General features: G+C 30.7%; 1 protein-coding gene across 1 annotated transcript in view; it reads left to right on the top strand.

The window, feature by feature from the left end:
• The window catches only part of LOC132733481 (uncharacterized), an 81,301-nt gene that overhangs the window by 54,928 nt on the left and 12,703 nt on the right, over nt 1–13,670 (top strand). The window contains exons 12-14 of the mRNA XM_060720131.1: nt 3,248–3,352; nt 8,552–8,632; nt 11,502–11,622. Of these exons, the coding sequence (XP_060576114.1) occupies nt 3,248–3,352; nt 8,552–8,632; nt 11,502–11,622 (307 nt within the window). The remainder of the gene's footprint in view (nt 1–3,247; nt 3,353–8,551; nt 8,633–11,501; nt 11,623–13,670) is intronic.

Below are 13,670 nucleotides of genomic sequence, written 5' to 3'. Positions count from 1 at the left end.
TGATAATCTCATTATAATATCAATATCCCTTTAACATCTAATGGACAATTACTTAATTTAAAATAGGACACGTCTATCCTGACAGTTAAATGTTATCTTTTCTACTTGGCTTTGTTTGGGGGGGGGGGGGGCCTGTGAAGGGGGATTCATATTGTTCCCTACTGCTCTTATGCTCCTTTCCATTTTATGAACCTTTGCTAAATAGAATTTTTAAACTTTGCTTGATCTTAGAACGATGTCGTTTTCATTCTGCCTATAATAATATGAAAACTGTGGCACATTTGATGAATTAAATCCATGGTCCTTTTTTTTCCCCTTCTCAAATATCACGGGCTGTAAATTAAGCTGATGAAATTTCACATATTCATTTATTGTTTCTTAACACTTTAATCCTTGACATATTGTGTTAATTTTCCTATGTTTATCTATGACGTGTTATAATCATAAGGAAACATATGGCAACACTTGTTAAGAAAGGGAACAAATTAGTCTTTGACTTTGACTCTATCTATAATCAGGTGTGGAGTTGAATTTTTGTTTTTATCTATGTGACTGTCTGGGTTATGACGTGGTCATGATAGAAGTATGTGTTACCTCTTCCTGAATCATATTTTGTCTTATCTTTGGTGGCAGATTGAGTGACTTGTGAATGTTGAGACAGTTTGACCGAGTCCTTCCTTTATAGTATGCCATCTCATCACGTCTCATCACGTATTGATTGATAAACTGTACGATGTAGGTTCGACCAATGTAGGTTAAACCATCAGACGATTGTGTTAACTTAAGTGCCATAGGGCTTTGCATGTCAAAATAACCATTTTGAATATTTTAAATATATAATTTTATATAACTTAATTTGCTAACTGGTGGTCAATTTCAGCTTTATCTGAAAATTAGCTAGTGGTCTATTTGATTAAGAATTTGTCAGTGGGATCAAAATAAGTTTTACCTAAAAAAAGCCACTGGTCAGTTTAAAGTTATGATTTTGAATAAGTCGGTGGTCATTTTTAAGTTTTAACTTAGAATTATGCACTGAAATTTTAGGGTTATAATAGCTGTAGATTTGTCATCATAATACAATTACCGACTTACATTGAACTTAGAATGGGCTGTCCCAAAGTCAAAGCTTGGCAAATGGATTAGGTTAAAGTTGAAAATTGACCAGAAGCAGAAATTGACCAATGACAGTGAAGGATGTTCAGATGAATATCAAGTATTTACTTAGATATTACCTAGAAAAGTTGCTTTGTTTCAGTGTATGCTTTGTTTCTTTATTGACTATCCAGTCAGTGTAAATTACTAATTGGTTCCAATTAGTTCAAGTAGAATGGTAAAATGTCATTTTTAGCTCGACTATTCGAAGAATATGAGAGCTATTGTAGTCGCGTCGGCGTCGGCGTCAGCGTCCGCGTCGGCGTCTGCGTTGGTTAAAGTTTTTTGTAAATTAAAATATTTCAATTATTGCTTGAGATATTCAATTGAAACTTACAATACTTATTTATAGTAACAATATACATCAGATTGACAAGTTGGATAACTCTGCCTACAATATTGACAGAATTATGCCCCTTTTTAACTTAGAAATTTTGGTTAAAGTTTTTTGTAAATTCAAATATCTCAATTATTGCTTGAGATATTCAATTGAAACTTACAATACTTATTTATAGTAACAATATACATCAGATTGACAAGTTCGATAACTCTGCCTACAATATTTACAGAATTATGCCCCTTTTCAACTTAGAATTTTGGTTAAAGTTTTGTAGATTCAAATATCTCAATTATTGCTTGAGATATTCAATTGAAACTTACAATACTTATTGATAGTAACAATGCTCATCATATATTGACAAGTTGAATAACTTTGCCTATAAATATTTACAGAATTATGCCCCCTTTATAACTTAGAAATTTGGTTAATGCTTTTTTTTGTAAAGTCAAATATCTCAATAATTGCTTTAGATATTCAATTGAAATTTACAATACTTTTTTATAGTAACAATGTACATCAGTTTGCAAAATTGCATAACTCTGATTGCAATATTTGCAGAATTATTTGCCCCTTTGAAACTTCAAAGATATTTACTTGAAACTTTACACATGTGCTTAGGGTCATAATTGGAGAGTCATAATTGTATGTCACTGACCAAGTTCCATAACTCTACTCGCATTTAGGCTGATTCATCTCCCCTTTTCTACTTAGTCTATTGGTTAATGTTTACATGCAAGTATTACATATCTCAATAACTATTAAAGATATTTATTTAAAACTTCACATATGCATTTAGAATCATAATTGTAGGTCACTGACCAAGATCCATAATTCTATCTTGCATTTAGGCTGATTTTTCTCCCCTTTTTCAACTTAAAAATTCATTGTAAAATTTTGCTTGTAAGCTGTTCTCTCCATAACTACTGAAGAGTTTGTGCCTTTTTGGGGACATTTTTATGCATTCATAATAATAAAGCAGTGATTTACTTGATAAAACATCTTTATAACAAGCCTATGTACCTTTTCAGTCAATTTTATGTATTCATAGGTAACTAGCATTATTATACTCAATAAATCACCCTTGTGACAACATTTTGAATAGTCGAGCCAATACTGTCCTCCGACAGTTCTTGTCCTTTAAATATTTCACACACTTGAATTGTTTGATCATCAACTTCATTAAATTGGTTCCAGATGAAAATAGGGAACAAAATTTATGAAATGTTGATAATTGAAGCAATGCCCATAGGATTGTGCAAATAGCTTAGTTTCCATGATGAATATATAGGAATGGTCTTTCAATTCAGTTTGACAGAAAGCAAACAGTCTTCAAATATTATGCCTAATCAACACCTGCCAATATTTATACATAACATTTTTTAAAAAGCAAGATAAAGGAAGGGTCTTTTCCTTTAAGGCAAGTGCTTTTATGTATTGGTTCCCTAGATACAATTAATGTATAATATATCATGCAATAAGTGTTTTATTTTATATACTGCAGATATGTTGTATACCATGCTCCCATTGTTTACTGTATGATTTATGCAGTATGTATGTTAGTGTACTTATACAATAGGCTCCAATTGTTAACTGTATAATATATACATATGTCATACAGTATATGCAATATGTATGTTATTGTATTACATATATTTTGCTACTGTATGATAAATCATACAATATGTATGATATTGTAGTACAGATATGTTGTTACTGTATGATATATCATGCAATATGTATGTTATTGTATTACAGATATGTTGTATTACACCTTCATCATATCATGCTCCAGAGACTATGAACACATTGAGATATGCAAGTCGAGCGAAAAAGATCCGGACAAAACCAGTCGTGAAAATGGTAAGTTGTTTAAAGTAGAATCAACATGTATTTTACTTTGTGAAAAATTTTAATTTCAGTTAGCCCTATCATTTTTTGAACACTTGGCTTTTTCAAGATTTGATAATGAAAATAGTTAAATTAATGGCTTTCTTTTTAGAAATAATTGTAAATAATTAGATAATTTAATTCCATTGGAATCTTAAAATTTTGCATCAGTTTTAGTAATTGTTATACTGTAGAAAAGGTTATTGAAATGTCTAGTGACTCTATCTTGAACTTTTCTCATTTCTTAAATATAAACAATTTTTTTAACCTTTTTTCTGCTGGCAACCAGTGCAGACCAAAATCAGCTGGCACATCTGTGCCATCTGATCATGGTCTGCACTGTTCAATTTTAAACCAGTACATATTTTTTTTAATTTTCCCTAAAAATGATAAATGGTTATGTCCAGATTGAAATATGGACAAGTTCATTTAAGATATTTAGGGTAGTTAGTGTAGTTAGGGTTAAAGAACCTAATGTTTGCTCATCATTGTGAAGGCATGCAGCTTTGACATAAATTAAAGATATTGTGAATCCTAGAAAGGGAAGATTATTGAAAAGAGATAATGTAACACCAATACAATAGTTGTTAACGAATTTGTTTTCATACATTAAACTCTTCTTCAAATTATATATCTATACATATATATCTATAAACATAAAGATCAATAATATCAAAATGTATAATCTAATACTCCCAATAAAATATTACATTAAACTGTTAAAATGACAGTAGACTTTACAACCAATTCAATGTGAAAAAATCGAAAATAATTGACAATAGCCGTAAGCTCGCTTTTAGACACGACGATAGACGTAGGGTAAATGTGATATTGACAGAATAACGTCCACGGTGCATGTCAAGTGCTTAATCAATGGATTTATTCTTGGGGTATATAGAAAATGGTCGGAAATAATTTCTTAAAAGATTTGTGTTTTACTTCGGAATATGTGATAGAGAAATACATTTAGGAGTGCTGATTGACAAATTTTTTTCTACAGATCTTTTTTCTTTCATTTCCTGTGAATTTGAATAGGTTTTTATATGGTAAATGGGGGTTTAATGTAAAATGGATTAATTATTATTGATGTTTTATAATACGGTAGGCATAATCATTACTGTTTTTTTTAGAAATATGATACATATAGGGGGATAAACCTATTGAAAGCTAGTACTGTGGATTGATAAAAATATGTAATTTCGTGTAACCTATTTTTAGCTCGACTTTTCTATGAAAAGGGGAGCTATCCTACTCGCCCCGGCGTCGGCGTCGGCGTTGGCGTCGGCGTTGGCGTCACACCTTGGTTAAGTTTTTCGTACCACCCCACTTTATTTCAGAAGTATTACAAGTATGGCTTTGAAACTTACCATACTTGTTCACCATCATAACCTCCATCTACAGACAAGAGTACATAACTCTGTCAAGGTTTTTGACAGAATTATGGCCCTTTTTTGACTTAGAAAGTGTATTGAGCTTGGTTAAGTTTTTTGTACCACCTCACTTTTTTTCAAAACCATTGGAGGTATTGCTTTGAAACTGACCATACTTGTTTACCATCACGACCTTCATCAACAGACAGAGGACATAACTCTGTCAAGGTTTTTGACAGAATTATGCCCCTTTTTGACTTAGAAAATACATTGAATATGGGTAAAATCCACTTATTGCCTTAACCCTTTGAGATATTGCTTTGAAACTTTTAATGCTATTTCACATCATTACCCCTATCTGTACGCAAGAGAAGTAACTCTGTCAAGGATTTGTTTTAAAAATTAAGGCCTTTTATCGACTTAGAATCTTGGTTAAGTTTTTTAGTACCAGTCCACTTTTTGACTGAACTGTTTGAGATATTAATTTGAAAGTTGGAATACTTGTTTACAATCATGATTCCCAAACATGTCCAGGAGAAGGTAATTCTGTCAAAGATTTTATTTGAATTATGGCCCTTAACTGTCAATGTTTTGTATTATAGGCAAGCACTAAAAAACTTAAAAAATCTAAAAAAATTCATTCCTATCCACTTGTTCACTTTACCATAAATTATGTCATATAAACATTGCTGTAATATTCAAGGGTATCAAACAACTAGTTCACTTTAAAAATACAGAGATTCTTGTATTGCCTTTTACTGCAAAAACTTTTTTTATTGGCAAGCAATAAAAAAGTCGAGCGCGCTGTCTTACGGACAGCTCTTGTTCTAAAATAAGGTAAAAAGTTGCTACAATTATAAGGAAATTAAAATTGCAAAATAATTTATGCTTTAGTGTGGAAAAGTAATAAAGGAAAATTATTTTCTTTTTTTTTAAAAATGTGAAGGAAAAGAATTTTTTTATCAGAAAGTTGTCAAGATCATTGGAATGGAATTACTAAATGTTTTAGCTTTAAGCTCTTAAAAAGTCTCAACAAATCCACTCCCTGCTCCCCTTCACCCCAACCCTCCGACTTCACCTTAAATTTCTTCCATTTATTGTGTGTCAAATATGAGTTTGTCATTTTTCAGTTAATTCACCATGTGTGGCTCTCTGTTCAAATAATTCTTTCCTTTTACGATTGATTATTTCAACTTATCTCTAGTTTTTCGAATATCCCACATTTTATTGATAAGTTAGGGTAGCCGGCCTGTTAAACTATTGATAAAATTTGTAAATATTCGCATAATACTATTTGCATTGAGGCTTATTCAAAATCTTCAGTAAACGTCAATTTTCCCAATAGCTGCACACTGTGACAGTTATAATTATTAATTCAATTTTTCAATTTTTTGCCATTTAAGTGATTAATTAGTTAATATTAAGACCTGGCAGTCAAATAAGTTAATGTCCTAAGCTATGACAGTTAATCAAGGGTTAAAGGGGTTTTGCCGGTAATAATCTAAAACTGGTGCCTTGTGTTTGCTCAAAGCTGAAAATTAAGACATTGGGACTATATAACAGAATGATATCCCGTTCAAATAAAGATTGATAAGTTAGATCTACAGTATGTCATGTTTAAAACGAAATTTATCACAAAGTCAAATAAAGATCTATCGTTCAAACAAAATCTGTTAAAACCAGTGAAAAATCACAGGATAAATTTCAATTGAATTGATTTGAAGATTTTATAATACATGTACAGCTTAACATGTGTTTAAGATCCCCTACAGTGAAACCAGTTTATTAAGGCCACAATCGTATTTTCTCATTGTAATGGCCTGTATTAATAGAGCACCTGTTTACAACAACCACCTTTCATCCCCTGTGCGCATTGTCTAGGAACTAACACATACTGGTAATATATCAGGAAACATAGTGGTGACCCAAGTTGAACTCGAACCCACTGGGTTAACACCCAGAGTCTTAAACCACTAGAGGGTTACTGCTCCCATTTAAGACAGGTTTGACTGTATTGTGATTGATAACCCAGGGCTTTGCATTATGAAATAAAAAGGATATTGTTCTGCATTTTTTAACCTCACTTTTTTTTTTGTAAAAAAAAAAAGAAAAAAAAAAGAATTATTAAATTATAGTAAAATTTTAAGAGCTAATTTACAACTCATAGAGAGGAGGGCGTTGTTTCAACAGTAGATCTTAAAATTTCAATTGACTGGATAAGTGCTGATAAATTTCAAGATCACTAAATTTATAGATTATTACACAGTCAAATTTCTTAAAAGGAGAATAAACAAATAAACAATTGACATATTTAACCACAAAAGTCGATAAAATTTTGGGATCACCAAGTTCATTGATTCTACAGTAATATTTGTTTGTTGATGAAAATACTAGTAAAAAAATTGAAAAGTGACATATACTTACAGAGTGGGATGACATTTTAAAAGTACATTACCGTATTGATAGGTTACCAGAATAAATATTATACACGAAAATCAGCGGGGACACTTGAAAATAATGAAAGAGACGAGATGAAAGTGTTTACTTGCATGGAAAAATCACTGATAAACCTGTTTAAATTGATATTAGATACAGGCCGACCATATCTAAATTATGGAAGAAATTGATTTTACATTGGTGAATACATTAAACTCTTAATTTGTCGACATTTAGAAGTGAAAGTGTTTTGGGTAGAGGCTAGATATAGTCAAAATGTATATCTATAGGACTTGACATAACAATGTGAAATGTATATATTATCATGTTCAGGATTGGAAAATTGAAATTTTGAGGGGGACGAGATTTTATGGAAAAGGAAGTTTTTAAGAATATTGATTAAGAGTTTTTTAACGAGGAAAATGACTTGGTTTAGCAGTATAAGTGACGATCTGGATTCTATCTATGATGAATCTGTAAGTATACAGGTGTAAATGATGACAAAAATGTATTGTTTTGTATGGTGGCATATTTCTGCCACCAGATAACCTGATAACTAACTAGTTAATTAAGAGGTTAACTTGTTACATAACTAGTTAACCTGATAACTTACTAGTTAATTAAGAGGTTAACTAGTTACGTAACTAGTTAACCTGATACCTAACTAGTTAATTAAGAGGTTAACTAGTTACATAACTAGTTAACCTGATAACTAACTAGTTAATTAAGAGGTTAACTAGTTACGTAACTAGTTAACCTGATAACTAACTAGTTAATTAAGAGATTAACTAGTTACATAACTAGTTAACCTGATAACTAACTAGTTAATTAAGAGGTTAACTAGTTACATAACTAGTTAACCTCTTAATTAACTAGTTAGTTATATGGTTATCTGGTGGCAGAAATATGCCACCATAGTTTTGCATACAGAATTGTCTTTTTATAACTTTGTTATAATACCATATAAAATTATATTTACCTTTTACTTACCAAATTTCTTAAATGGACTTGTCCAGCTTCCATTTTAGGAACTGTCTAGCTATTGTCAATTTTAGGGATATTAAGTCAAAGTATTGGCCAACAGAGGTTACAAAATGAAAATAAGTGAAGAATGTCTCATACAAAAATGACAGGAGATAACTTTTCATAACGGGTTATAGGATATTGATTTGGCCTATGTTGTTGTGTTGGTTGGTTACCAGTTTGATGATTTGTTGGAGTTACAGCCCTTGTATAACTATAAAGCATTTATTTATTCAAGGAGTTATAGCCCTTGTATAATATCAACGTAATCCAGTATTATTAAAGGGGTTTGTCATAGTGTTAGGAGAGATACACTAAATGTTATATTATTGTGTAATTTCAGGATCCGAGAGAAAAGTTGATATTAAGTTTGAAGAGAGAAATCAAAGTACTGCGCAATGAAAATCACTACCTTAGACAACAGGTAATATTTTGTTGTAAGTTTTTTCCCCAAGGCATAAAGTACCGTACTTCATTTCCCGATACCTCAGGACAGTCTTTGAATTTTCTTTGTTTTTGATGCATTCCATATACATTATCACTGGAAATAGAGGTGTCACAAAAAAGAGCATTAGATGTTGTTGATACATAGTAGAGAGGCTAAGGGGTGTCACATTTATCCGTTTAATTGGGTTCGGTCAGTTATTAGCCAAAAACGGGATAGAAATTTTAAAAACTGGTAACCATGTTTAGTATAAGGCCAACAGCTGAAGAAATTTTAAATTTGTTTTAAACATTACTTTTGTTTATGACAAGATATAACATTTTGTTTGTATTTTAGTTGAATTTTTATCCGAATGCATGCTATATTTTGTGTATGGTAGAGTGCTGTACTAAGGAGTTACTTCAGAAACAGATATGTTTTGTAATTGTTGTTCAGCATAACAAAATACAAACAAACTTTGCTATCTTATCATAAAAAGCAACAGTAATGTTTAACATGATAAGAAATCTTTTAGTATGGTCAATTAAACGTTTAATCTGGTTATTCAGTTGCCGTTTAAACAGTTAGCATTTTTGCTAACCTTGACACTTCTAATACATAGCATTAGATGGTGTCAATACATAGCTTTTTTTCAGAGTGTGCTTTATAGCTCCATAAGATGTTTTCTCATACACTATAGTGTTAAATGAAGTGTTATCGTTAATTCTAAATCACCAGATTAATAAAGTACCTGACACATTTAACTTTGTCACAACAAACCTTACAAAACAACCTGTATAATGGTTGGGAAATGTTCCGTTGACTGATCGGGGAACATACATTTCAGACGGGTATCCCTACTAAAGTTAAACCTAAACCCAGCAACGAGGAGAAACCATCTCCTGATAAAAAGCCACTGGATGCTGAAAACATTGTTAAACCTAGTGATGTAATTAGAAATTATAAAGGCAAAAATAAAGAAAATGTAAGTGATGTACACGAAGTGAGGTAGTCAATGCAAGTTGCTTGGTGAATTGACAAATTGTTTTGATTGCATAAGATAGTACATGTATGATAATTATATGCATGGTGCAAGGTGTGTGCACACAGCTAGTTAAAATAGCAGTACAAATGTATACTTAATGCCAGGTAAACTAGCAATTTGTATGCATAAGTAAAGTGTAATTGTTCATATATACCAGTATATAATTATGTACAAGGTAAATTGGCACAGCTAGGTAAAATGGTAGTTTTACACAATGCTAGGTAAAAGCAATATCTATGCACATAAGTAAAATGTACTTGAGCATGCATGCAAGGTAAATTGGCACAGCTAGGTAAAGTAGCAGTTAGGCACAATACTAAGTATTAAAATCAGGAATGTCTATGAATAAATAAAATGTGCTTTTGCATGTATCAATTTAAATGACACAGCCAGGTACTATAGCAGTTATGCACAATGCTAGGTAAAAATAGTAATATTTATGCATAAGTAAAATGTACTTGTGCATGTATGCAAGGTAAAATTGCAAAGTGTCCTACATGCAGCTAGGTAAAAAGCAGTTTTGCAATTTGTTAGATAAAATATGGATAAGTAAAAGTTACTTGTGCATGACTGCCACAGCAATGGGTTGTGCACACGAAAACAACTGTTATTCACATAGCAGTTATGCAGATTGCTAGCTAATTAATTGTATACAGAGCACATGGTGAAGGGAATAGTAAAATTGCACTTTAGCATTGTTTCCAGATATCATAATGGCTTCAATTGTATATCTTTGATAACTAGATGAAAATTGACTTAATTAGACTATTTTGCTAGTCAGTTCTAGATTTGTAAGGGCATTATTCAAATGAAGTAAATTAAATTAGTATAAAATGATGTAAACAAAATTGATTATGGAAATGAGTCAAAAATATGAAACATTTAAATTGTTCTGAAATCTTGCTCAAGCTTTAACAATGTAAATCATGTTTATTAGAGTATCATAAATTTAAACAGCTTTTACCTTGACTATTCAAAGAATACCAGGGACAGCTACTGTAGTCACCAAGAGGTTGGCATTACATTTTGGTAAAGTTTCTGTGTGCAAGTTTGTATCTCAAGAACTACTTAAGGGAATGGGTTGAAACTTTACACACTTCTTTCAATTCATAATAAGAGGTCAATGTACAAAGTCCATAGCTCTAACATGGATTTTGACAGAATTATGTCCTTTTTGAACTTACCAGTAGTAAATTTGACATTATCCAAGTTCTTGTTTTACTATTAGGCGCAGAGAATAGTTCTGCATGCTGTTTTAATACCAGCTCTTGTTAGTTTGTTCTTGTGAAATAAGTTTTTAAACCTAATAATTTAAAAAAGAAGAATTTCCTCCTAGGTTAAATTTGATTTATTCTAGTTTGACCAGTAATAATTTCAAAATATATTGTTTAGTTGTTATTATGAGTCACTGAAAATGAGCAATAATCAGTTTAGTATAGATCTAAATAAAAAGAAAGTTACAAAAAAAATAAACAATAGCAAGGCATAGGAGACCATAACTACCAAACATGTATGAATAAGAGTGCACAAAAACAGAATAGACAAAACATTGTACAGTAAGTCAAGAGCATTTTTTTATGTTTTTACTCAAAATTTGTATTATGTACTGATGAGGGAAGTTTTTATTATTGAAAAATAAAAAACAAAACAAAAAAACTATGAGTGAAATTGAAATTTTTAAAGATATTTACATGAAATGATTGTTACATGAAATTTTTATGTTTTTGTTTATTGGTGGAATTTCAAGCAAACTGGAAAATTGCTAGTATAATGTATATGATTTTACATGATGTTTTACATGAAATTTCATGTTTTTGTGTACAGTTAGAGTTCCCAGCAAAGCCAAAGAATCAGCTACAGAAGGAGAATGATCAGAAGATGATGAAGTTAATGAAAGAGACTAATGGTAAACCTGACACTAACAATACTGTCAGTAATAATGATGGTAAGCACTGAAGAGATGTGAATTTCTTACCCCAACCACATATACCGAAGAGAAAAATAGGTCCAGATTGGGAAAAAAATTGTTGCTGTTTTTTTTTTAAATACAAAAACTTGATAGTGATCTTTTGGAGAACTTAAGACTCACTGGGAGACAGGAATAGAAATCAAGCATCTGATTGGTTGCTATATTTAGATCAGATTTGAATTGACCAATGGTAGAACAGTACTATGGTAGAATTGAATAATGTGAACCAGTGAGTGTGCATCATAAAAAGGAGTATAGGCATCATTTAGTAACTAAAATTGTGCATTTTATAGATAAAAACTGGATTCAATTTTTTTTTAAACAGACGCTTATATTTATACATGTGTAACTGTCATAGTACAGTTTGAGTCCAATCAGTTATACTAATTTGTAATTATAAAAAGCCGACTCCAGTGTCAATATTAAATGTTAGAATAAACATAATGTTGAATTTTTATGTCTTTAAAATGCTTCAAATAACTTTTGTCAAGCTTTTCATCATATGATGTTTTGAAATCATAAATTTACATAAGTTTGAAATTAATTTAATTGTGATTTTTAATTTGTGATATATTAAATATATTCATAGAGAATGATTTGAAGTGAAAGTGTTAAATTACTAGGAGCTGTATGTGGTAAAGGGAGCTCACATCTCAATCCATATATTCAAAGGTTTTCCATCAGTCTGTATTGATAAAACTCTATTAAATACTCTCCAATTCATTTCTTAAGAAATCTGAAATAGTCTATATTACCTCCTTTGTGAAGAGTGTTTTAAATATAACAAATGCATTACAGCATGACATAATTTGAAGTATCATTATTGATTTTTTTACCCCTGATTATTTGAAAACATTTCATTTCATGAAAACATGAAATTTTTATGATATCCTCAATTGCAAAGGCATTTCATATGATTAAAAATTGATGTGATTTTAGATGGAAAACCTTGAACTCACATACCTTTTGTGAAAACATGCACTATGCATGTTAATTAATATCTAAATAATAATGAAACAAAACCATTTCACTTCTGAGATAATTAATTATCATATGGAGATAGCATGCATATTAATACTTAATTCATGCTCACATAAAATCTTGATTCATGCTCTCACATAAAACATTAATTTATGCTGAAATAAAATGTTAACTCATGCTCACATAAAATGCTAATTCATTCTCACATTAAACCTTTTCTCTGAAATATTTTTTACAGTAAAAACTTATTATTAATATCTAATACTCAATATTGAATGGTTTGTTGTTTTGTTTTTTTTTACATTTTCACTACAGTATACTTCACTTTTAAATAATACAAACCCTGCATGTGTTCCCAGATTTTGCATGGTTTTTAAATGTTGTATAATAAATGTCTCTATCACTAATTGTACATATATTTATTAAAGCTATGAAATGTGACTGAGTGGTTTAAGTCCCTCATGTGACTTCAAATATTTTGTCTCCTTATGTCTGTGGGTATGAATCCCACCAGGAATGTTGGATCCTTTTATTGTAATGATTAGCTATCCAGCAAGCTTATGACATTTGATGGTTTCTAATTACTCTAAAGGTCTGGTTATGATTTAAACAAAGCTTTAAGGATCAATGGAGGCTCTCCTCTATCATTTAAATCAAAACCCGCTGAATTTACTGAAATGGACTTGCCCAGCTTCCATTTTTAGGATTGTCCATTATTAATTTTGGGGGTATCAAAATGAAACTCAAAAGTTAGTCAGCAAACAGTATCAAACTGCTCGGAAGTCCAGGCTAATATAATGTCAGGTCTGCTGGCTTAAGAAATAGCTTATTCAGTTTAAAACGAAAAAAAAAAAAAAAAAAAAAAAACTTTTCTTTAACACTTCTGCTTGTCATGAATACTGCATTGTAATAATTTTGTCCACAGCTTTAAAGTAAATTTCAATTTCATTGAATACATATTGGCACTTAAGCAGTAACTGGTTAACTCCTTATGTATTTTAATAGAAGTTAACACGTTATATTACACTAAGGTGTTGATATAT

The sequence above is a fragment of the Ruditapes philippinarum genome, unplaced genomic scaffold (assembly GCF_026571515.1).
Source record: "Ruditapes philippinarum isolate M1 unplaced genomic scaffold, ASM2657151v2 ctg842_1_1_1_1, whole genome shotgun sequence".
NCBI lineage: Eukaryota > Metazoa > Mollusca > Bivalvia > Venerida > Veneridae > Ruditapes > Ruditapes philippinarum.
This window is presented reverse-complemented; position numbering and strand designations above follow the sequence as displayed.